Below are 27,198 nucleotides of genomic sequence, written 5' to 3' on the forward strand. Positions count from 1 at the left end.
TGGCACATGAAAACTCTGAAGGTGCACCATTATCACCATAAAATGCAATAATTTGTCAATAATGGACTTTGTCATATGATTGTAAAGTTGCAGCAAGTTTGTGTTTTATTTCATTGTTTAAAGAACAATATTCAATTTTAAGTAGCTGCTTTTACCAACACAGTTAAACTTATAGTGTCAGGACTCAAATGAAACCGGAGACTTGGTTCCTAAATGTAACAGAAAGAAATTTGGGAATACTGTTACAACTGATATAAATCAAGCCAATCAACTGCTGTGGGAGTGGCTACACTAAGCAATACCAGCTATAGCATATGAATGGTCAGATCAGTACATTTCAGTTTGATATACACTCACCAGCCACTTTATTAGGTACAATTCAATTGCTTATTAGGTACAATTCAATTGTACAATGTTCAATTGCTTGTCAACACAAATAATTAATCAGCCAATCACATGGCCGCATATCAAAGCTTTTAGGCATGTAGAGGTGGTCACGACAACTTTCTGAATTGCAAACCGAGCATCAGAATGGGGAAGAAAAGTGATTTCAGTGACTTTGAACGTGGCATTATTATTATTTATTGGTACCGTTATGCATGTATAACAAACTCACCAGCCACTTTATTGGGTACATCTGTTCAATTGCTTGTTAACACAAATAGCTAATCAGCCAATCACATGGCCGCAACTCAATGCATTTAGGGATGTAGAGGTGGTCAAGATAACTTGCTGAAGTCTAAACCGAGCGTCAGAATGGGGAAGAAAGGTGATTTAAGTGACTTTGAATGTGGTGTGGTTGTTGGTGCCAGACGGGCTGGTCTGAGTATTTCAGAAACTGCTGATCTACTGGGATTTTCATGCACAACCATCTGTAGGGTTTACAGAGAACGGTCCGAAAAAGAGAAAATATCCAGTGAGCGGCAGTTGTGTGGACGAAAATGCCTTGTTGATGTGAGAGGTCAAAGGAGAATGGGCAGACTAGTTTGAGATGATAGAAAGGCAACAGTAACTCAAATAACCACTTGTTACAACCAGGAATGCAGAATACCATCTCTGAACGCACAACACTTTGAAGAAGATGGGTTACAGTAGCAGAAGACCACACCAGGCACCACTCCTGTCAGCTAAGAACAGGAAACTGAGCCTACAATTCGCATGGGCTCACTGAAAGATTGGAAAAATGTTGCCTGGTCTGACGAGTCTCGATTTCAGCTGCAACATTCAGATGGTAGGGTCAGAATTTACGTAAACAACATGAAAGAATGGATCCATCCTGTGTTGTATCAATGGTTCAGGCTGGTGGTGGTGCTGGTGTAATGGTGTGGGGGATATTTTCTTGACACACTTTGGGCTCCTTAGTACCAGCTGACCACAGTGTACCCATCTTCTGATGGCTATTTCCAACAGGATGCACCATGTCACAAAGCTCATATCATCTCAAATTGGTTTCTTGAACATGATAATGAGTTCACTCTACTCCAATGGCCTCCAAAGTCACCAGATCTCAATCCAATAGAGCACCTTTGGGATGTGGTGGAACGGGAGATGCGCATCATTGATGTACAGCCAACAAATCTGCAGCAACTGCTTGATGCTATCATGTCAATATGGACCAAAATCTCTGAGGAATGATTCCAAAACCTTGTTGAAAGTATGCCACGAAGAATTAAGGCAGTTCTGAAGGCAAAACTAGCAAGGTGTACCTAATAAAGTGGCCAGTGAGTGCAGCTAGGCAGCACGATCGGCAGATTAAATTTTGCTTACAAACTCAATGATTACAGCTTATACACATGCAAACACTTTGTGCTTAAGTACTATTCCTCACGATGATCACCACAAACTCTCCATGTCCTTTTAATTTCATGTTTTCCAAGTTTGGTCTTCATAAAAAGGTACACAAATACTAATACACATACACACACACACATACAATATTCTAGCTCCTAGAATGACTTATGAAAAATGAACCACAAAAAAAAACTAAGAACAAAAATGATTAATTAAAATACAGCACTTAGAGCATCGCAGCGACAAGTAAACTCTTGGTACGTAAGAGTCAGAGCATTTAGGCATTTAGTGTCCCATTAGGCTAAACTCACTGCAGGCGGACAACACTGACCAATCTGGGCTACTGCAATAAACCACAGGGCTTGTATTGATCCATTACCAGATCAGTGCAGCAGAACAATAACATCACACACACTGCTGTGCAATTGTGAGTGGATGTCTAAGGCTCGTAAACGTGCTTCAGGTTTGAAGGCTAAGGCCAGGATCATGGCCCGGTCACTCCAGCTTAATATGTAATGACTGGGTTGCCATGTCCTCAAGGATGCTCAGTACAGCTAAGCAGCCATTAACTGGGTTGCCAGAGATTTTGACTAGAACTAGCACAAAGAGACTGTGTAAGACAGCGAAGCGCATATGACAAAATGCAGAGTAAGGTGTTTGCATCTATTTTCCAAATGTAGGTTTTAAATACCCTGGGGGTGAATCGAAGTACCCTTATTTTTATAGTGTGGATGTAAGCAAGAGGTAGGGTTATCAACTCCTCATGCTCTGACACATAATAACAGTACACCTGGAGGCACAGCAGGTTAGGTAAATACCCTGTAGGGGGGGAAAGCACACTTATTTATTTTTTAAGAAAAGCAATTTAAGCTAATACCCCAGGCACTGTGGAGCACACGGCCTGTGTGATGGTCACAGAGGTGTTTATTTTACATAACGTAGAGAGAGAAAGACAGCAAGACAGGAAGAGTGTGAGTGTAAATTAAAGGTGACTGAGGACAGTGGTGGAGATGGATAGGAACACAGCCTGATTTTCTAAGGCCATATGCATTCATTTTTCCCTAACTTTCCTACAGATCTACTTGGATTTTCACATAAAATACACTGATAAAAAAAATTAAAAGACCACACTACATTTACATAACTTCCAGTCAAAACAACAATTACTTAGTTACTCGTTTTCAGGAGATATTTTAGAGAGGTTTGAGATTTGAGATGTCTGAATAGATTTAAGATAACCCACACTTGCATATGGAGGGGGTTAAAGTAAAAAAAATCTGTTTTTTTAAAAACTTGAGCTAACAAAATTACTAAATTAATCCTAACAACCATGCAATGAAGAAAATGTAACCACCTTCTAAAATTGCACTTGAAAAGGAAAAATATCCAGATTTCTTTGATAAATTAAAAAAATGGAACATGGAATAAAGGAAAAAGAATGCATTAAATACTTCAAAACCAATACAATATTCAGTTGTTGAAGCTTCTATGTCATTGCTTCTTAAATATTAGTTTTATGGGTTCATTACTTATTGAACTTAATATAAAAATTTCATTTCGACTGGAAACTAAATTAATGAAGGATGGTCTTTGTCTTTTGTATTTGTGTTGTGTATGTTTAAATATTTAGAACCAAAATACATTGTAATAATATAAAATATTTAATCTCAATTTATAACCTAGCAATTGTATTTATTTGTATACCACACATTTTTTTCTTATTAAAATATTTAGAAATGCTAAGTGAATTTCCAGGGTCTGAAGCTTAAGTTGCCTGGCTAGCATTATCAACAGGAACTTTTCTAATGTGCGAAAAATGGAAAATTGTCTTTACATGGATCTAGAAATACCTGCTTCTCAAGTTAACAAAAGCCAAAACAGCATTTAAAATAGCCGTTTTCAATGAAATGCAAATGAAGACAGCAAGCACTCTCACATGGGAATAAAAACGGGGATACAGGCTTTTGTGCTGAGTTCAGCAGCCTGTGAATATGTTTGGGTTGCAGTATTGACTTTTAAAATTAAATAAATAAACTACATAAACAAATAAAGAAAGAAAGAATGAAAGGAAAATAAAACCAACCAAATAAACATGAAGCTGTTTATCAACTCTAATTATTTTCTGTTCCATGGGACATGTCATTAATTAAATTTCTACCAAGGCCCTCGATAATTTCAAGTTTCCAGGACACTTTGCAACAACAACAAAAGTAAGCAAACGACCTGTCCTCACCACATTGAATACTGCACAGCACAAATGCAAAACTGCTGATATTAAAGGACATTCAAGGATTTTAGGGCTAAACTAGTTTTTGAACTTGTTTATAAACAGGTAAGGCATGAAGCTGACAGGTTCCACAAACTTAAATTCCAAAAAATATGTTAAATGATAAAAAAATAAAAAATAAATGGGATGAGCGAGTTCTGTTTTAACATGTTTTCAGTTGAAAACTATTATTATGTTTTACTTTATTAACTAATCAACTAGTTATTGCTTTTATTGTTTTTTGTATGTGCTGATTCCAAATGTAATGCTTGCTAGACACTGGCTGTATTTACATGCAAAGATTTTTGCCAATCCAGTTGAATACATTCCGATTATAGACACAACAAAGACAAGATATTTAATGCTCAAACGTATAAACTTTATTGTTTTTTGCAAATATTCACTCATTTTCAATTTGATGCCTGCAACATGTACCAAAGAAGTTGGGACAGGGGCATGCTTACCACTGTGTTACATCACCTTTCCTTTTAACAACACTCAATAAGTGTTTGGGAACTGAGGACACTAATTGTTGAAGCTTCGTAGGTGGAATTCTTTCCCATTCTTGCTTGATGTACAACTTCAGTTGCTCAACAGTCCGGGGTCTCTGTTGTTGTATTTTGCGCTTCATAATGCTCCACACATTTTCAATGGGAGACAGATCTGGACTGCAGGCAGGCCAGTCTAGTACCCGTACTCTTTTACTATGAAGCCATGCTGTTGTAACACGTGCAGAATGTGGCTTGGCATTGTCTTGCTGAAATAATCAGGTACATCCCTGAAAAAGACGCTGCTTGGATGGCAGCATATGTTGCTCCAAAACCTGTATGTACCTTTCAGCATTAATGGTGCCTTCACAGATGTGCAAGTTACGCATTCCATGGGCACTAACACACCCCCACACCATCAGAGATGCTGGCTTTTGAACTTTGCGCTGATAACAGTCCGGACAGTCCTTTTCCTCTTTGGCCCGGAGGACACGACGTCCATGATTTCCAAAAACAATTCAAAATGTGGACTCATCAGACCACAGGACACTTTTCCACTTTGCGTCAGTCCATCTCAGATGAGCTCAGGTCCAGAGAAGCCGGCAGCGTTTCTGGGTGTTGTTGATATGTGGCTTTCGCTTTTCATGGCAGGGTTTTAACTTGCACTTGTAGATGGAGCGACGAACTGTGTTCACTGACGATGGTTTTCTGAAGTGTTCCTGAGCCCATGTGGTAATATCCGTTACAGAATGATGTTTTAATGCAGTGCTGCCTGAGGGATCGAAGGTCATGGGCATTCAATGTTGGTTTTCTGCCTTGCCGCTTACTTGCAGAGATTTCTCCATATTCTCTGAATCTTTTGGTGATATTATGGACTGTAGATGATGATAATCACTAAACTCCTTGCAATTGCACGTTGAGAAACGTTGTTCTTAAACTGTTGGACTATTTGCTCAAGCAGTTGTTCACAAAGTGGATGCTCCCTTTCAGGGATGCTCCCTTTATACTCAATCATGACACTCACCTGTTTCTAATTAACCTGTTCACCGGTGGAATGTTCCAAACAGGTGTTTTTTGAGCATTCCTCAACTTTTCCAGTCTTTTATTGCCCCTGTCCCAACTTCTTTGGAACATGTTGCAGGCATCAAATTCAAAATGAGTGAATATTTGCAAAAAACAATAAAGTTTATCATTGTATTCTGTTTTTATTGATGTTTTACACAACGTCCCAACTTCATTGGAATTGGGGTTGTACATGCATGCAGAGAGTACCACTTACTGCAGACGTTACCATAACAACAAGCATCACACAAGTCCTGGCAAAGTGAGATGAGCATTTTAATTACTTTAAAATTATGGCAGACTCAGGAAAATGTACTTCACATGTACACAGTACAGAAGAGTTCATGTGCAGAGAGACATAAGCCGGACGCCCATCCCACTGCCGTCTTTTAAACCTCTTCCGCAGTCCAGTTTCTGCTCCTGCCATGTTGAACCTTATAAACTTTCACTGTGATGTGAATGCACATGCACAGAACATACTTAAACTTTCCAATTGGGAACATAATTGGATACAGTTGTTTGCAAGGCTATTATTTTTATATTTAACTGATTATTTACAGGATTAGGGTTAGGGTTAGGATAACCTACCTCCTTCAATCGGTTAGAAAGTGTGTTCTGAATGGCCTTAATCAGACTACTCTATTCTAACTGAGGTGTTTATATGGGTGTATTCTATTCCGATTGAGCTATTAGATTATTAACGGATATTAGGCTACATGTAAATGTGGCGTTTGCGAAAGGAGCATGTTTAAGCGTTGTCTAGAAGGCAGCATCTGTAGCTCCCAAAAATGTTTGTGTTAATGGTACCTTCACAGATGTGCAAGTTACCCTCTAATACCCCCATACCATGAAAGACTCTGGCTTTACACTAGCAACAACTTTGGTGGTCCTTTTCTTCTTAATGGACACTTCATACAATATGTCCAGAAACAATATGAAAGAATGACTCGTCAGACCACAATACACATTTACACTGTGCATCAGGCAATTTCAGATGACTTCTATCCCAGAGAAGTCAGTGCCGATCCTGGACATTGCTGGCATGTGTTCACTGTGCATATTACAGTCTTATCTTGCATTTGTGGATGCAGCGACAAACAGTATTTATTGACAGTGGTTTTGTCCAAGTATTCTCGAGTCCATGTGTGGAGAATAATGACAGTTTTGAATGCAGTGCCATCTGAGGTTTGTACATTGATCAATTTAATCTAAAAAAAATCCATTTAATTAGTCTGGTTCACCTGAATAGTGAAAGGATATTTATGTAATTCACAGTAAACAACACAAAGAACGACACACTGGTCTAGGTTATCAATCTCAATGAAGCATTCCAGTAGATAGCATGAAGAGAATAGGCAAAATTTGACAGTGTTTGTGTATGAGGATGTGTGTGTCCTGACCTGTCATGTTAGCCGTTTGCTGCTAATAGATCATCTGGGTAATTGAAACCGGCTTCACAGGGAGTCAAACTGAATCAATGTCATTCCTCAACGCCACAATCAATATCACCCACGTTTGGCAACCTTCACTTTATAAAATAAATAATCGTCTCATCCCAGCGCCTCAAAGCTGCCAGAAGATGTGGTCAGGCTGAGTGGACGATGGAGTATTGAATAAATTTGTATGGGGAAAGAAATGATCAGAAAATGAGAAAATATACAGAAAAAAAAGATACAGAACATGGCCTTTGCTTCAATTACACCATATCCATTGTGACTCAGTTCTACAGCAATGAAATGGAAAGCCCAATGAAGAGATAAGCATATGACAGGTCCAATTAAAACTCAAGGTAAAGAAGAGGTGAAGAGCACTCACTTGTACACGGTGCCTCCATTTCCATGGCCAAGTTGCTCCTGGTACTGGATATCTTGTTCGTTTATCTTCAAGGGAAAAAAAGGAGTAGGTGGTGAGAGAGATACAGATAGAGGGAGAGAAAGAGAGAGGGCAAGTGTAAAATGGAAAGATGTCACTAGGGGACAGAAATATTTGAGGGAGGAAAAATGCTACTGGAGGCCATAAATAAAAGACTAGGTTCTCAGGTCATTTCACGTTCAGGAGCAGAGCGGAAGCAGGATCAATAACATGGGCTGTCCAATTTATAAAAGGACAGGAGTTTTGGGTGGGTGGGGGGAGAGAGTGATGGAGAGTTTAACGACCATTTGTTTGCCTGTTTGGTCCTGTTCGACTTTGATAAAAGCTGTCAAAAGAGTGTAATACAGTTTGGCCCCCGCTGACTCCAAGGGGCTACAGGGAGACGGTTGTTCTTTCTCCCTGTCAGTGAGACACAGAAAAAAACCCTGCATCATCAGTAAACAAAGTGACCCCTTTCCTTCCTCTCTCTCTCACACACACAGAATACCACAATGGATACCATCTCCTTGAACTTTTGTAGTTTTTGGAGTATTTCAGAGGATGAGAAAATTGTGGCAGTGCACTTATGATTAATCATCTTTTTATTGCAGATGGTCAATGTTAACTATCTACTTCATTGAACAAACAAGGCCTGTTAGAGACCTAATAAAGTTACAAAACAGTGTTAAAGCTTATAGGGGCCCCCACTTTTAAACTAAAGAAAATTATATAATGGTACAAAACATTTTTAAATGCTAGTTTTAAGCCTTAAACACCTCGCCAATGATGCTGTGCAACACACATTACCGTGCCAGTACCATATCGGTGTCGCTGCTGTGTTGAGAATTCGTTCATTCATTCATCTTCTAAGCCGCTTATCATAATGGGTGTTAAATCTATCCCAGCACTCACTGGGTGGAAGGCCACCAAAATAACATCCAGTCAAGTCCATAAAACCTTACTTCATATCTTATATTGTCCAGTTTTGGTGCTCTAGCCCCCAAATATTCTTATTTTTTGTAGACGTTCCATGAAAATGTGGAGAGTTACACAACAAATGACCTTACAAATTTGATATTATAGATAAGGCTGGAGAAAATTGTGTAAACCTATGTTTTCTGCTTTTTTAACTGACCTAGAAAAGTGAATAACTTGTATTTATGGCTTTATTTATTTATAGCTCTTTTGACTGGAAATGAAATAAATTTCTCAGAGTCTCAGAGTTTTGCACAGCACTTGTATATTGTACTACCTATAAGGTAGACATATATACTGTCCTATTTCTGAATAAGATGTGAATGTTTCATTTACTTGATATGAGTCACAATCTTACCTCATTGCCCACAAGTATTTGTTCTAAATCTCACCCACTGATATCTGATCTGATTGGTTTACCAGAGAGGCAGCATGTCAATACCTGGTGTTATTGGTTGACAAGTATTTTCCCCTGCAGCTGAGGTTGAAATGAAGTCAATGTCCTGCTGTCAAGCCTCATTTTAACTGGGAAATATGGCATTCACTCCAATGCAGGTCCATTGATTAGGTTTAAGTGTGTGGGTGTGAGAGCGAGAGAGACAGAGAGAGAAAGCGAGAACGAGCATGTGTCAGGGGATTGGAGGCCACAGCTCCATTAGTTGTGCATGTTACAGGTGTCACAGGGGGCTTGACTCATTTAATTGTCTATCTGACACTGTCTTGCTTCCACGCTTCCCCTGTTGTGCTGCCAGAGAGAGGAGGGGGGAGCAGTCGGCCAAGCGAGGGACGAGACAATCAACAAACGAATACAGATATCACTCCACTCAAGTCAAGATAAAGATCTAAAACGCACCATGGAGGAAAGGGTCCTGAACGGCCCTTCAAGAGGCTATCGATATGAATCTAGTGACACACATGCACACACGCATGCATGGCACTCAATAAGAGCTAATAGGACAGGCTAAGTGATGGTCAAGTGGCAGCTGGTTTAATAGGTGTAGCATACACTGACCATTTTTAGGACGTGTCAAAATACAGGTCAGTGCCTAAAAATGTGAAGAAATGCTTTTCACACTCTGTGTCAAGTACACAGAAAAAGAGAACTGTAAAAAGCATCAGCTGCATATAGATTCACTATTCACAAAGCAGGTATGAGAACAAGCTGAAAGCTGTCAAGTTCAAGTTTCATTTGGATTTGAGTGGGGACATTTAAAAACTCAAGCACTTATAGGAAAAAAGGAAAATTACTCAATATTGTATGTATGTGAAGGTTACAGGACAAGCTGAAAATCCCATTGAGAGGGTCTATGGAGTGTGCTGTCTAGTACCTGCCCATTGGTCAATATTTTCTTCAGCTCAGCTGAGGACTTCTTTAAACTGTTGAAAAGAAAGAAAAATCGTTCTCATTACTATAAACAATACATATGGCTGTAACATATTAGAACTGTATCATCACAATGGTAATATTTCAGGAGAAGGAAAAATATTCCCAACCTTGCATGTACGCTATCATAACTCAATTTTATTCCAACTAATTTTGAACATCTACATTTGCCCATCATGAAACTTTCACATAATGTAAGGGGCAGTTGGCATTTTCAAATGATGTAACATGAAAAAATATTAAGCTATTAAGATCTCCACAACAATATTTTCACTTCATTTCCATTTCAAGAATCCTTTGCCTGGTTTTCAAGCCTCAACTAGGCCTAAAAAGGACATATAATGAATTCCTACTGACAGCAAAATATAGTCAGAAGTCGACCAAACAACTTGTCTTAAAAAATTCATCCAAGTAGTACATGAATAGTAGTACACTAGATCAGTGTTCTGGTATACCACTGCATAATGTAGCATTTTTCTCAGCTTCAGCTCATAAAGTGCTTGCTAACTGGCTGATAAAATGACTTATACTAGAGAAATGAAACCCACAACTGTGCAATGCTGGGCCGTCTTAGAGTGAGATTAAATAAAACTGATCTATCTAAATCTAGTTGTAATAAGGTAACATTTTTGTGAACATTTACACTTGAAGCGGACAGAAGAGCACTGGTGGTCTGCATACCGATCTCTAAATGGTGGTGGCTCACTGGTGCTAAGAGCTGATAATCTATCTACTCAAATGCAATTAAACCTTGTCAAATGTTTTTATAGAATTTACAGACTGCCTCTCATGCTCTTAGCTCTCCACAGCTAAGCTCCAACAAAGGGGATGATGCAACTGAACAAAATGGAATAAAGTTTCAAAGCAGCTTAAAGAACGTTTACTATGATCGTCTGTCCATTAATTTCGATCCTGTAGGTCAAACAGGAGGAATGAATTAGGTACAGTGAAGTGGACATCTTGGTGTCTTCAGTGACATCATTGTCACTGATAAGGAAATCCTCTCTCTATAATAAGCACTATTTGAGCTGGATTAGTTTTACCAGGGACATTCTGTAATGTAATTTGTTAGGATTTAACTGGCCGATACTTATGGGATAAAATGTATTTGTGTTATTTCCCCAAATTACCAAAGATAATCTGGATTCAAACCTCACACACGTACATGTTAAGTGTTATGCTCAGTTACGCTTAGTAACAAGATGGTCTCATTTCAGCCAATGACAGAAGGTAATTTTACCAAGTAAATAGCAAGTAAAAAATGTAATGTAATTAATGGAGAAGAACACATTACACACCAGAAATGTAGCTGTATGCAAAGGTTAACTATCCCTGGCAAAACTGTGAAAAAAATTGTAAGTTCAGAGCTCTCTTTTCTGCTCAGTGATCTCAGGAGAGGACGCATACTTGTTTTCACTGAGGAAATCTAATAAAACGTTGATTTGATGAGGGGTGCCCAAATTTTTGCACATAACTGTCAGCCTTAAAGGGTTAAACTGTTAATCCATCTTGAATAGAGCTCGTACTTTGTTTTATGCTCCCTCTAAATCAGGTGTTTGTGAGTGTCTCACCTGTTGCTGGGCAGAGAGTCAGCAGGAGAAGGTCCGCAGCTGCTGGACGATCCAGGTCGTGTATTCACCTGCAGGCAAACAAAAAAATATTACTACCCTCAACTAATCGATCTGCAGTTCATTAACTAGCTGAGAGAGGGCATGTGTAGGAAGAGAAGACAGAACAGAGGAGGGGAAGATGAGAGTGGAAGAGATAGGCTTGAGGAAAGAGGTCATTCCAATTACTTGATGAAATTGAAAATAACTTTGGGAACATCCTTATGTATTTATTCAATAAGAATAATTACAAATATACATGATGCCCTTTATTTGTCATTCAACAAGAAGATTAACAGGGCTGCTTGTTGCAAGATCTACATTTCGCCAACTGGGGCCGATAAAGAAGGGAGGGGGGCAAAGTGACTAAAAATAACTAGCTTAATTGAGGTCTTTAGGTCATGGTGTGTAGTCCAGCAAAGCAGTGATTCTCTTCTTAATTAGTACCCACCAAGACCTCATTTAAATGTATACTGCTCCCCCTCCTTGTTTCAAGCCAATTAAGTTTAGATTAAAACAGAGAAAAGACAAAGCACTTAAGATTCAATGAAAAAAAGCTGAACTCTGATCGTGAGTTGATCAACTCAAGGACCATTTCAAAAATAGCTGAAATCAACATGTTTATGACCACAGTGAACAGCTGCTGGGTTGGAATTTTTGTTGAGCCAGACAGATGGAAAAGAGAAACTAACTGCACAGAGAAAACCCAACACACATTCGCTGTCGATTATGAATGAGATAAGAGAACGGACATGTGGAAACAGACAAAGAGCAAAGTGGTCTGACTTCAATTGACATTTCAATAAGCGGAACGCAGCATGAACTGTCCGTTGGCAACTTTACTGAAACAATCACAGGGACACCTACCTTGAGGCCGTGGATGTTCCTGATCCCAGGAGTCTTGCCGGCTGCAAAAGTAATTGGCTGGATTGTAAAGCACATTGGGGCCAGAGAACAAGGAGCAATAAAAGAACATTTGAAGCGCTTTGGAGAGAAAATGAGGCTGAGGGACAAATTAAAGCCCACTGTAGGGAAAGCTATTTACACTATCCATGCAGAATGTACTTACACAAAACAGGCAAACAAGGGCATGTTACAGTAGACCTGAGAAATCCTGCATAAACTCAAAATCCTAAACCTGCCAATCATGATGGTTTTATATACACAAAATCTAGAAACTGGGCTTAAATCTACCTGGATTAGCATCAACAGTCACATATTAGCATATAACAGTCACAGAGGCTTGAGAATAAAATGTAGATATTTTAGCACAGTACCCCAGTCTTTTCTATACACTCTTCTACAACATATACAACAAATACATAATTTGAATTGTCAGTCAAATCTAAACATCAATCCAATCTTTTTTAAACTATTATGTGCTGATACTGTAATGATTCCAACACCATTATGCATTACTACTTGTCAGACTACAGACATTGCATATACATAAGAAAATCACAGATGTGGTGTATAATCACAGTTCCAGACTCTAATTACAATGCTAATCCAGTGTGCTGAATGAATGAATCCCATAGTTCTACTCAAAAATGATGTGTGATTGGGACAAATAGTAGGGTCTGGATATACATATACATAATGCACACTTTACTAACCTCGTGGAAAGATCTGCAGCGGCTCTGGTAGAAGTCCATTCATGCGCTGCTCTGTCACCGTGTTACAGTACTGCAGACAATCAAAGCCCAACACACGTTCCATTAATAAAGCAATTATAGCTACACTGAACATATGACAGTCCATCAAGAGAACCACTATATGGGATGTCACTGGAAGCAGCCCTTTGTTTAAGCATAATTCTGTCTGCAATGTCACTGTCTTTATTATTTAGGCATAATAAGGACTTTATTTATTGGTACCGTCGGGCATGTATAACGAACTCACCAGCCACTATATTGGGTACATCTGTTCAATTGCTTGTTAACACAAATAGCTAATCAGCCAATCACATGGCCGCAACTCAATGCATTTAGGGATGTAGAGGTGGTCAAGATAACTTGCTGAAGTGCAAACCGAGCGTCAGAATGGGGAAGAAAGGTGATTTAAGTGACTTTGAACGTGGCGTGGTTGTTGGTGCCAGACGGGCTGGTCTGAGTATTTCAGAAACTGCTGATCTACTGGGATTTTCATGCACAACCATCTCTAGGGTTTACAGAGAACGGTCCGAAAAACAGAAAATATCCAGTCAGCGGCAGTTGCGTGTACGAAAATGCCATGTTGTTGTGAGAGGTCAGAGGAGAATGGGCAGACTGGTTCGAGATGATAGAAAGGCAACAGCAACTCAAATAAACAACCAAAATCTCTGAGGAATGTTTCCAACACCTTGTTAAAAGTGTGCCACGAAGAATTAAGGCAGTTCTGAAGGCAAAACGGGGTCCAACCTTTTACTAGCAAGGTGTACCTGAACAAAGTGGCTGGTGAGTGTATATATCATTTATTCTACCAGCTATCTTTTCAAAATCCCATATATCTGTAAAGGCACATTTAAACAAAGTATGCTAAATTATCTAGCAAACCCAGAAGTTGAGCCTTTATTCAAACTTTCTGATGCAACAAATCGTATTTTTGGTTAATAATTTTTGGTTAACAGCTTAATCTGATGTATAGCTTTCTCCCTTTCCAAGTTGCATTTCTTGATTTCTTGATGGACTGTGTGAAGTAACAATGGTTTTCCAAAATACTCCCTTTACTTGAGAAGACTGAGCCTTTAAGGGGATCCTCATTTCACGTCCAGTCATTGTAGCCTCGCTTGTTACTAATTCCCCCGTTTTCTTGTGGAATGTTACAAAATGGTGTAACCTGAATGTTCTATAAACTGACATTTCTAGTGCACATAGACTTTTTTTTATGAGTAACGGCTTGTTGACAGCTACAAAGTCTTTCAAACCCATAGTTTTAAGTTGCCTTCTCACAGTGGAAGAATGGACAGAAACAAGTTTTGTTTTTTGTTTTTTTTAGATCTGAAGTAAGAGTGGAGCTTGATTTGGTCTCTCATTAATGACTTGCTACGATGAATTACTATTTGGTCTACACAGTTGTTAGAAGCTTCAGGATATTTATTTAAATGAGGATTTATGAACTCTTGTCCCCCCCCCCCCCCCACTTAATTTTCTTTGACTTCCAACTTGCTTATGCCATCAGATCATCTTATATCTAATCTCATCGGAAATATATACTTTAGCCATTTTAGACATACTTGAGAAAGATTTCATTGGCTTTAAGATTAGTTGGATAAAAAAAAAAGATAAAATGGCAGCAGCTTCTTTTTTCTGACATTGAAAAACTAATAACTTTTACTAAATGGCTGTTTTGATTGGAAAGTGAATCAATAAAAGCGCTGTCTAAAACTTTTACATAGTAATACATGTAAAACAGCTCTCTATTTCACTCCATGCTTTGATACATGACTCAAATATTCAAAGCTACACTGAACTGGAAGGTCAGCATGCACAGCCCTTTGTTCGGGCACCAATCGGTCTGAAATGTTATTATCTTTAGTGAATCATGTACAGTGAGGTTCTGTGGCACTTCTTTTATTGGCGTTACGACGCACGTTGATGAACACTTTAGAAGCACAGCTTATACACATGTAAAGAATATACCTTTTCAAGGTATATTTAAACTTAATGTGCAGAATTCACCAGCCAACCCAAAGGCCAATTCTCTATTAAAGACATTGCACAGACCCCAGTAAATATCTGGTTAATAGCTTGACCCATAGTTGAGAAAGAACCTACTTCTTCTAAAAGCATTACTTTACTTATTCATTAAAGTTTTCAACCATAACCTTAATATTCAACTATTAACCTTAATAATTATTATTGATTAGTATTCATGACTTTACAATATTGTGCAAAAGTATTTAAGCAAACTACATAAACCAATTATGTTAGCAGTAACAGTTTGTCAATCAAAACACTATGTAACATTTGAATAAATACGAATAAAACATTAATACAGTAAAAAGTAATGAGAAACTTGTTTTCAAAAAATGTAATTAATATCTTACAAACTGGTTAGAAGTTTGGTTTTAGACTTCTCCTCAAATGTCCAATTAATGTTACTTGTACTTACTCTTAGTCTTTTTCTCTGCAAATAAACACAAATTATATCATTTTTTAAATACTTTTTTTTTTTACTTAATTTTCTCTGCACAGTACCAAACACGCTCTCTAAAGGTAACAAAATTAAATATGGCATTTTTCTTTAAAAGTTGCTGTGTTTATAGTTACTTAACGCCGGTCACATGTTTATAACTTTTTTTCCTCCAATATGTTAAATTCAACAAATAAACAGCAATTGTACATTCAAATTTGTATAAGTGTTTCTCCATGTAGGACATGTTAACTACTTTTCACTTACAAAATAATAAAAACACTTAATTTGACCATGGGGCCCAAACTTTTCTGTATGGCTGTATTACTTTACCATTTTGGTCGAGTAAGAATAAGAATAAGAGTTTCACACACATACTTCATACAAATAGACACACATTCTATCTCACACACAAAATGAACTGTTGTATGAACTTAGATCAAATATGCCACACATTTCCATTCAATCAAATTGAACAGAGCCAGTATACACAGACTTTGTTACCTCAAATTGCTGAATTAAACCAGTTACTTAAAGACAACACCAATTAATTATATTTTCAGTTTGTATGTCAAATGACCCCCGTTTGTTAATTTTTTTTGAGAGCACACATGCACACAGACAGACACAGACCCACACACGAAACCAAATGCCTCGCCTCCTGCCAAAAGGACATTTCAATTGATGCTTGTGTTAACAGAACCATCTGGCCTTGAGCTGGGCCACCCCTCCTCTTTGTCGAGCATGAGACCTTTGTACCCAGACACAGGCTCCAATCACACACAATCAACCTACTGCAACCACAAATCCAGATGGACATGGGGTGGGGGGGTGGGGGTAGGTTTGGGCGTGTGTGAGAAAGTCAGTGCACAAATGAATGATATATGTAGAGGGAACACTTTAAAAGTCAGCGCAGCAATATGTATCTATATTTTGACCAACAATAAATAATCAAACGATCAAAAAAATTTAAAAGATTGAGAAATCTCCAGCAAATATCATAAAAAATAAAGAAAAACTGGGCCAACAGTCAGGAAACATTTGTAGTGTAGTTGTGCTAAGTCTTGGAGTATTTTGCAATTAAACTGTGCTAAAACAAAACAGCGCTACTACAAGAGGTGCTGCAGGGTTATTAATACAGTATTATTTAATAATGTAGTAAAACCAGTATGTTGTTGGATCCTGAAAGTGTTTTTGTGGTCACCCACTGTAGGGCACCAGTAATGTACTGCTGTCAAGATCCTCTGTGAGTGTATGTGTATGTGCACTTGTGCAAGATAAATACATAAGTGTACATGAAGACATGCAGTGGAAGCAGAGCTGCTGCAGCTGTTATATTAAAAGCCCTATTTATCACTGTCACCTCACCAGTGCCTCTCTCTCCTGCCTCACTCACCTCTATGCATACTGCTCTCTCTCTCTTGCCTCAAGCACTGTCACTGGGTCGTTCGGAAACAATGTGGCTCTTCCAAAACATATGTGTGTTCTCTCACACACACACACACACACACACACACACACACACACACCTTTAATTTTCTGCTCCACTACTTTATTGATTAGGGACACAATTACCAACTAATCTGTGGCAGTGTATTAAAGAAATCCTCCTTTATTGGACAATAACTAAAGGCATTTTGATCATACGTTGGCTGCTGCTGCGTGCCAATGGGGACAGTGTGAGCAGACACTTCCCTCCTGCAAGTGCCATATCATCATTAACACACTCAGAATGGAGCGTTCCTCAATTAGTGAGTTGAAACCAGGGAAACACAGGAGGTGATGTCAACACAAATGCTTTTAACTTTCCACCAGGTTTAAACCAACTGCATCTGACCACAGTTAGAAAAGAATCTTCTACAGATTCCTGTTTCACACAATTGATCTATCCAAGTTCTGCCCAAACGCATTCTTCATAGCTACTGTAGCCAAATGAGGCCATTGCTAAAAGAGATGGATTTTGGAGTATCTTACTTCTAAGAAGACAAGCGAGTCAAAAGGATGTTGGGACTTTTTTCCCCATTTATATGTCACAGCAAAGTCGTGGCTGCCCCTCCACTAACATAACCACACCCACCAATCCCACCTTTACCGCTGTGTCTGACGTGATTTTAGAGGCAAATCAGAGTGTTTGGATGCCATGTTTCCAATAAACCATGTTGTCAAGCCCTACACTTTATAACATGACATACCAGCCGGTCAAATGTTTGCTGCTGAAGATGTCAGCTTGTAAATAATGTAATTGCTAGGCGACATAGGTGACATTTTAACTTAAACATAAGTACTGAGCTTTCTGACTTCAGGCTAGTGATACAAAACTATCACGTGGCTTGAAATTTGCATAGAGAAAGGCAGTCAGTCTTTTAGAAAAACAAACAACCCCAAATGGTCTATTTCCTCAGCTAATGTTACTAGCCTAGTCTTTTTTTTTCACCTTGTACCTGTCAGCTCAAAAACAGAAAGTTTGTGAAGAAAAGGTAGTCAACTGATCCAAGTGTGATAATGTTGAAAAATGAAATAATTAATTATTCAATGTATAAAAAAAAAATGACAATGGCATTTGCTGTGGTCACTGCAGCCACATTGCAGACAACCCCAACCCCACCCCACATCCACACATGCTCTTCCTAGTCACACAGCTTCTATAGATTCAGCCAATGACAGTCTTCATTTGACTACAGAATCAGAGCCCAGAAAATGCCCCATTCTTCACAGATGACAATTCTAGGTTGAAAAAACATTTGCAATAGCAGATGACTTACAAAGAGCACAGGGAAGTATATTAAACTATTTTAAGCACTTCAAATGTATTTTGAGAAAGACTGTGCTGGTACAGTCATAAGGTTTGTCATTTATCTCCTTTTTTATTGTTTCTTTTTTATGTTTCATACTTTAATTTACATTCATCATGTATTTTGATTATTAGTTCATTTTTAATTACACTTATTTTTCCTTCCTTTTTGCTACCCTTAAAACCAACTGTGACATGTAACATATTCAATGCAATCTTCTGTATTTTCAGTTTCTTGCCTTGTTTAAGTATTCAGAAAGTAGCCCTGTTTTAATGTCTACCAATTCAACAAAATAGCCATCCCCTCATCTGGAATTGATGACATCAAAGAAATGCACAAGCACAAGTCTCACTGGAGATCAAATGGCCACGTAGGCAAAAAAAAAAAGCCCTTATGCTTGAATAAATACATAGAGAAAAATTTAACGTACATGCATTGCAAAAGATCCATGAAACATTTATACTGTATGTCCCCTGCGTTAAACACTTCACTTCCTTTAGCACTGCATTTTCTCCCAAAAGGTACAGAGAATGTAATAAGAGATAAGGATATTTTTATTTTATATTATATTTTAGTCCCTGTTTGTAAAAAGGCTTATAATTGGCTATAAATATTCCACATCTCTTTATACAGATCCACTGAAATATTGTTATTTAAGCAGAGCACTGAGCAAGGGTTTCATAATAGATGTCTTTGATGAAAACCTTGATTTTAATTTAGAAAACAGCCAGTCTTGTGAAGCAGTAATAAAGCAACTGGCATAAGAATGAATGAATGAATGAATGAATGAATGAATAAATGAATAAATAAATAAATACCCATTTTCTTTACTAGAGAATCAGAAATCATGATTATTGAGCCTGTGGCTAGCATAGTCATTGGAAGCTGATGGGGGGTAAAAGACAACACCAGCTGAAAGTGGATTTTGAAAAATTTCTCTGCCCAGCGGGGGGCATGCTTCTAATGAGGCGAAACTTTAAGTACTGAATAATAAATAATAAAAGTTGATACTTCATTTAGTTTCCCCTGTACTTCAGAGAGAAACGTTTACAAGTCATTACTCCTGACGTCCGCAATGTGAACAGTAAGTATTGCGGAATGTATTTAATATTGGCTCAAAGGGAAACAATAAGCAAAACAGTGATAAACAGCCTGAGTAAAAGGACTTTATAAAGGAAAAGAGGGGTGATGCATAACATTTTAAATTTAAGACTTAGGACTGCATTTCATTTTAACGACCACTGTTGAATTTTCATTATTAGACAGTAAATTGGTAACAAGTATTAAATTAAATAAGCCCCATTAATCAAAGTGAATTGCAGCAACTCAGCTACTTGTTCCATCATTAAGCAAAACGTCACTGTAGCTCATTCAATTGCTTCTAAATCAGCTTTACAAATATCCTTTTTTGTTGCTGTTTACTTGTTCTTTTTTTCTCTCAATTACAAACGCCATGAGTTCAAACTTCAAACAGTGCATCAGGTTTTAAGTGTGTGAATCTGGATTACAGCTTTCACAAAAACCTAATGCATTTTAGTGGTGTACTTTCACAGCTGACTTAATTTTTTAAAGATGTAATTTCATAATCACTTTGAAAACGTATAACACAAGGCAAAACTGCTACATTGATCAAGCTCCAATTAGCATGCTACAAAAACATAAAAAGGCCCCTCCAATCAGCGCTGGCCATCGATTGATGAGTGCTGGCCACAAAAATGCACATTTGACTTTTTTTAAAATTTTTAATTATATGAAAATATGATGAAATAACAAAATCAAAATTACATTAGCACAATATTATAGACATCTGAAGACATGTCATTATTCTGTGGTCGCCATCATGCCCATATTAGGAACCATATTATTTCACTTTGTGGTCAACAAAAATGTTCCAAAGTTGACACATTTTGCCATACTAACATTGTTTACCTGTTTTTTTTTCACTAAAATAATCACTAATCCTCCGAATTACCAACCCTCCAAATCATTAATCCTCTGAATTATGAATATATTTATTTGTGTAGTATGTGTTTATTTGCTGAGAAAAGTGTTTGCATAAACAAATATTTGAATAAACAAAATTTCTAGAATATTAATCAATAATGATTTTATATATACACACACACACACACACACACACACACACACACACACATATATATATATATATATATATATATATATATATATATATATATATACACACACACTGCTCAAAAAAATTAAGGGAACACTTAAACATCACAATATAACTCCAAGTAAGTCAAACTTCTGTGAAATCAAACTGTCCACTTAGGAAGCAACACTGATTGACAATCAATTTCACATGCTGTTGTGCAAATGGAATAGACAACAGGTGGAAATTATTGGCAATTAGCAAGACACACTCAATAAAGGAGTAGTTCTGCAGGTGGGGACCACAGACCACTTCTCAGTACCTTTCTGCTTTCTGGCTGATGTTTTGGTCACTTCTGAATGTTGGTGGTGCTTTCACACTCGTGGTAGCATGAGACGGACTCTACAACCCACACAAGTGGCTCAGGTAGTGCAGCTCATCCAGGATGGCACAACAATGCGAGCTGTGGCAAGAAGGTTTGCTGTGTCTGTCAGCGTAGTGTCCAGAGGCTGGAGGCAATACCAGGAGACAGACCAGTACACCAGGAGACGTGGAGGAGGCCGTAGGATGGCAACAACCCAGCAGCAGGACCGCTACCTCCGCCTTTGTGCAAGGAGGAACAGGAGGAGCACTGCCAGAGCCCTGCAAAATGACCTCCAGCAGGCCACAAATGTGCATGTGTCTGCACAAACGGTTAGAAACCGACTCCATGAGGATGATATGAGGGCCCGATGTCCACAGATGGGGGTTGTGCTCACAGCCCAACACCGTGCAGGACGGTTGGCATTTGCCAGAGAACACCAGGATTGGCAAATTCGCCACTGGCGCCCTGTGCTCTTCACAGATGAAAGCAGGTTCACACTGAGCACATGTGACAGACATCACAGAGTCTGAAGACGTCGTGGAGAGCGATCTGCTGCCTGCAACATCTTTCAGCATGACCGGTTTGGCAGTGGGTCAGTAATGGTGTGGGGTGGCATTTCTGTGCTCGCCAGAGGTAGCCTGACTGCCATTAGGTACTGAGATGAGATCCTCAGACCCCTTGTGAGACCATATGCTGGTGCGGATGGGCCTGGGTTCCTCCTAATGCAGGACAATGCATGTGGCTGGAGTGTGTCAGCAGTTCCTGCAAGATGAAGGCATTGAAGCTATGGACTGGCCCGGCCGTTCCCCAGACCTGAAGAGACTGAGGACAGACTGTCCAAGAGTTGGCGGGTGCTTTCGTCCAGGTCTGGGAGGAGATCCCTCAGGAGACCATCCGCCACCTCATCAGGAGCATGCCCAGGCGTTGTAGGGAGGTCATACAGGCACGTGGAGGCCACACACAATACTGAGCCTCATTTTGACTTGTTTTAAGGACATTACATCAAAGTTGGATCAGCCTGTCGTGTGTTTTTCCACTTTAATTTTGTGTGTGACTCCAAATCCAGGCCTCCTTTGGTTAATAAATTTGATTTCCATTGATGATTTTTGTGTGATTTTGTTGTCAGCACATTCAACTTTGTACAGAACAAAGAATCCAATGAGAATATTTCATTAATTCAGATCTAGGATGTGTTATTTGAGTGTTCCCTTTATTTTTTTGAGCAGTGTGTATATATATATATATATATATATATATATAAATGCATATAAATGCATATAAATATATATAAATGCAGTCACACACACACACACACACACACACATATATATATATATATATATATACACATAACAGTGATTTTCTGGATGTTAGTGTGTTTGTTTAACCATTTCCAAGCCTCTCCTCCAGGAAGCCAAGTATATTTGTAGTTAAAAAGCAGCATCTGGTTTGGCCAATCAGCACTTCAGTAAATTGTGCTCATGATGTAACTGATGATATTAATAAGTCTCTGTGGTGCACAGAGGTAACTGCTGAGGGAAACTGTTTAAAAATCTGCTTTGATGCCTAAAACTTTTGCACAGTACTGTATGTAGCAGCATTCATACGACTAAATATGCTAAATTATATACTAATAATACAGAATTATTAGAATAATATACTAAATTATATCAGTATGATATGACCAAAAATAGAGTAAACTTTAAAGGACACTTTCATCAAGAATCTAAAACTATTACCATCAAAAAGAGGTGAAATTATTAACACCTTGTATTAACATGTCATGGCCAAAAAAGGTCCATTAGCCATTTAATCATTACTGTGCTTCTAAGTCGATGTTCATAAATCAAAACTCATTCTTATCCTACAGTTTTCTAGATTTGGACTCATCCTGCATTGTGCTATGTCCAAAGAGAATTAATACATTTAAAAACAAATTCTTTATGCAAGATCATCTATATTTCAAGAAACAAGCACTGATATCATCAGAGATTATCAGAGTGTGGGTAAATATAGTTTATTATAAGACTTACTCCAAAAATATGTTGTGACTAATACAGGTTTGAAACTGAACAATAAAAAGCTGCCCTTAATTTAATCCTCACTGTGCTTTTGAGCATGATATTTTGGACCTGTGTGAAAAGAACCAGAAATGTAGTTTTACATCTTGCTGCGTTCATTGTGTGTAGTTAATGCTGAGCATAATTTAAAAAAGGAGAGAAGGAGCCTGCCAGAGGTCATGAGTTGCCATGGAAACTTCAACTCTTACAGCCCAAAAATGCAAGATGATGATAAAAAGATAGAAAAGGAAATGTAGCTACTTGTTATCCCTGCCCATCCGCTAAGTAATGAGAAGATTTGGCCCAAGGGTGAATAGATCGACGATAATAGATTTTTAATAGCTTTTCCATCCTAACAAAACCACTTTCAAGACTCAATAGTACATGAAAACAGGCTGTGGTTCAGACTTCAATAGTCTGAGGTCAGTAATTATAATTCACTTGCGCCACAAATACTTTGAACACTTTCACACAAAGAAAGATTATTTTCAAATACAATTTTTTTCATCTTATCTTTTCGAAAAAAACATTCACCTTGCACACAACCCCATTTCCTTGAAAAGAATAAAATGCTGTTTAATAAAAAACATCTTAATTTAAACAGGTTGATCGCACTTCACAGATCCCATACAGACACTGTTTATTAAATGAAGAAGGTCCAGACAGTCAGCTTTGGACCATTTTGTCTTTAACGGAAATTACTATATCAACCACACCTTTAATAGAAAGTGACCAGTCCCGGAATCTGTCAGTGCTTATTAAAATCTACATACCAATTTATACTATTACATCCACAAGTATCACTAAATAGCTTCTTCCCACCTCTTTAGAGAGTTTGGAGTATCCAAACTGAGCTACAGAGAATAACAGCATTTTCTAACAGTGATTTATAACAAATGTCCTTCCAGGCTACTCACCAGTGACACCAATTATAACAGAATAGTCTCAAGTTCATGAGTCCTCACTCAAACTGGCATTTATTACCAATATGGCACTAGTCTTTTCTAGACAGTCCATTGTCATATACCTGGTAGATGAATGCTGAAATACTTACATATGACAGCATGGCTTTGAGCTCTTCGTCACTCCGAACTGTGATTCTGTCACCGACCTCATCTTCATCTAAAATAAAGGAGTACATTATTAAGTGCACCAAGATTGCTCAATGACTGAGAGCCAAATCAACTAAAGCCCTAGTCAAGCTGGATTAGTTTAACATGGATTTGAGGGCTGCAATTTGAGTGATTCCCAACAAGATTTTAAAACAGTATGATTTCCAGAGCGAATAATCTTCTATAATTCCCCAAATTCAAAGTTCCGTCAGCAATGGTTGTAGCTAATGGTAATAATGGTAATAACAAATGGTAATAACAAAACTGGGCAACAGAAAACAGCACCTCCACTTTTTCTGCAATCTAAAGACAAGACTAACTTGCTAAAATGGACCTTGACTTGACCCAGAGGCTTATTCCTTAAACTCATGACTAGACTCTTGAAATCTGCAACAATTCCATCATTTTGAACTGCGGTTGATATTGTGTCATAAAACTGAACACCCTTTAAATCTACATAATGTAAATTATGATTATTTTCTATAAAGTGAGGTTTAGCCTTGTTTTTTGGCCAAGAAAACCACCATAGGCACTTTTTCTAGCTTAACGTTTGAACACTTAATTTAATGTGCAGACTGTCCGTTAGCTGTAGCTGCATTAGGTTGGGTGTTTGGTTATTTTTGATTGGTCTGACTCATCACAAGCTCACTGTTATTAGGTTAAATGTTTGATAAAAATGACTAATCTCCCAGCCCCAGCTATTCAGTTTTTCTTTTGCAAGTGGTGTTGATGTTACTATACCTTCCTCATATATCAAGCCCAAGGAAATTTACAGCTATTTCAGTCAATATAATGTGCGGTTAAAAGTTACTGTAGAACTGATAACATGAATAAAATTTATTGCATTTAGATTAAGAATCTTTAAATCAGTAATGCTTACATTCAAATGCTGTAATCGTCGCCTCTGGCATGACGTCTCTGATTGCAACCTGAAAAACATACATGAACACTGGGAAATGACAATAATCATTTTATCTAATAAGTAACAACAGACTTGGCATTTTCAAAAGTAAGTTTTTGTATGCTTTCTAGTAAGTATTGAAGCCTGCGAAGGCCACACTAAACACATCCTTCCCTGAACACTCCATCAGAGTAGCATTGGCTTAAAGTAAGATCTCACAGTTTAACAAGTTGCTGATGTTGTAACATGTTTCGTAAACTATCATGGAAGAACATCAACATCACCAGAACCGTCACAAAAACTTGATACATATCTGCACATACTTAATGACTGCTTGTGCACTTTGACTTATTCCACTGAATTGTTGACAAATTTTCCATAATTAATTGGTCAAGTTGTAAACAAAGTTACTCAAAATGGTTTGTTATGAAATGTGCTTTTCCAGAGTCAGAGATCTATACAATGGTGGTGGTAGGAACCAGAAGCCTCTGAAGCATTTAATGCATCTTTGCCACAGAAAGAATTAGATGACAGGGTTATTAATCATTTTCTGATCCCTGAGATATTATTTTATACTTTTTAGAGGTTATATATATATTATATATATATATATATATTTTTTTTTTTTTACCACTGTTTCACCATTATCAACTTTGTATACTGCTCCTGTTGGAACAAAACCTTGTATCTCCAAAATGGTAACTTAACAGGAGAAGGAAAAAACATTAAAGATGGAATTATACAGAAATAACAAAATATTGGCCCCTTTAATTTGAGATGTATTTTTAGGCGAAATACTGTGCAAAACAGGAGGACTAAGCTACAGGAAAGGGGCTGAGAAACAAACACTGATCTGAGGCAGTGAAATGGAACTGCTAGGAGCGTTGAAGGATTCATAATAGGGGCCCATAAGACTTTAATAAGATTAGGTTAATAGGGTTTTGTTTACCAGTAAATCGTTGAAGCTCAGCAGAGAAGGACAGTCCACTGAAGAGTCCATGTCTCCAACTGGCGTCTTTATTCGGATCACAATAGCTTCGGTGTCCATAGCGCAGAGGTTATTCAGAACGAGTAAGAGCATAACAGATGAGTGTGTGAGTTTTTAGGATGGGGTTGAGCTGAAACTGATTACAGTCCCAGCCGCCTGCTGCAGCAGCAGCTCAACAACATAATGGCTAAACCTACGCAGCTAACCGGCTAGCGCGCTGGCTAACTAACACTAACAGCAGCGTTAACCTACCATTCTGAGAAGACGGGCAGGTATCGCTTCAATTTCGGGTACAGTAAAAGGCAGCCTTCATGGCATATGTTTAACACATAGAATAGCCCCAAAATATTAATCTTTTAACTGTAATCCATTTAAAGTTTTCTCACGTGCTAACTGTCAACACAAACTCAGAGGAAGTTTGCCGGAAGAAAGCTACATTCAGCCGGAACAGGGAAAGACACCATAGAGTTCTGCTGAATAGAGCACCATCGAGTGCTCACAACCGCACACTACCACCTTCGAAGGATCCAGCCCCTGAATTGGGACACGTCGTTAGTAGTATATCGAAAATAGCTCACCGTAGTACAAAATAGTCATTCTTTTGGTGTAGTATGTGTAGTGCATAGTAAGTTACTTATTTAAAAAAACACGAAAACTAAAATAACACACACACACACACACACACTATATATATATATATAGTACTGTGCGAAAGTCTTAGGAACCCAAGACACATTTTCAAAATATATTTATTTGTGTAGTGTGTGTTTATTTGCTAAGAAATATATATATAGAATATATATATAGAAATAGTGATTTTCTGGATGTTAGTGTGTTTGTTGAACCATTTTCAATCCTCTCCTTGAGGAAGCCCAGTATTATATGTATTTAAAAAGCAACTCCTGGTTTGGCCAATCAGTGCTTCATTAAACTGTCCTCATGATGTAATTGATGATATTAACGAGTCTCTGTGGTGGCTGTGAACGTTTCAAGGAAAAATATGGACCCAAGAAATTCTTGTGACCTTTTATTGTTTTTATGTGTATTTGAATTATGAATATGATTTTATTCTAATGTATATTGTGCTGAGGTCAATTGTTAAAAAATTTGCTTAGATGCCTAAAACTTTTGCACAGTATATATATATATATATATATATGATTTTTTCTTTTCTTTTTTCTTTTCTTCTTTGTCTTGGTCTTACATCTTTCTCTCTCTCTCTCTCTCTCTCTCTCTCTCTCTCTCTCTCTCTTTCTCTGTCATTCAATACCAACTTTTAAGAGACTGCAAAACATAAGGGAACATAAATATATAGAAGTATTGCATAT

At 37.9% G+C, this 27,198-nt stretch overlaps 1 protein-coding gene across 1 annotated transcript in view; it reads right to left on the minus strand.

The window, feature by feature from the left end:
* map2k5 (mitogen-activated protein kinase kinase 5) overlaps positions 1-26,317 on the minus strand; it is an 81,962-nt gene extending 55,645 nt beyond the window's left edge. The window contains exons 1-8 of the mRNA XM_017703567.2: positions 25,832-26,317; positions 24,862-24,910; positions 23,924-23,991; positions 13,041-13,110; positions 12,292-12,332; positions 11,389-11,456; positions 9,762-9,810; positions 7,423-7,487 (exon numbers count right to left, since the gene is read on the minus strand). Of these exons, the coding sequence (XP_017559056.1) occupies positions 7,423-7,487; positions 9,762-9,810; positions 11,389-11,456; positions 12,292-12,332; positions 13,041-13,110; positions 23,924-23,991; positions 24,862-24,910; positions 25,832-25,963 (542 nt within the window). The 5' untranslated portion in view covers positions 25,964-26,317. The remainder of the gene's footprint in view (positions 1-7,422; positions 7,488-9,761; positions 9,811-11,388; positions 11,457-12,291; positions 12,333-13,040; positions 13,111-23,923; positions 23,992-24,861; positions 24,911-25,831) is intronic.
* Between the last annotated feature and the right edge of the window lie 881 nt (positions 26,318-27,198).

The sequence above is a fragment of the Pygocentrus nattereri genome, chromosome 25 (genome assembly GCF_015220715.1).
Source record: "Pygocentrus nattereri isolate fPygNat1 chromosome 25, fPygNat1.pri, whole genome shotgun sequence".
Taxonomy (NCBI): Eukaryota; Metazoa; Chordata; class Actinopteri; order Characiformes; family Serrasalmidae; genus Pygocentrus; species Pygocentrus nattereri.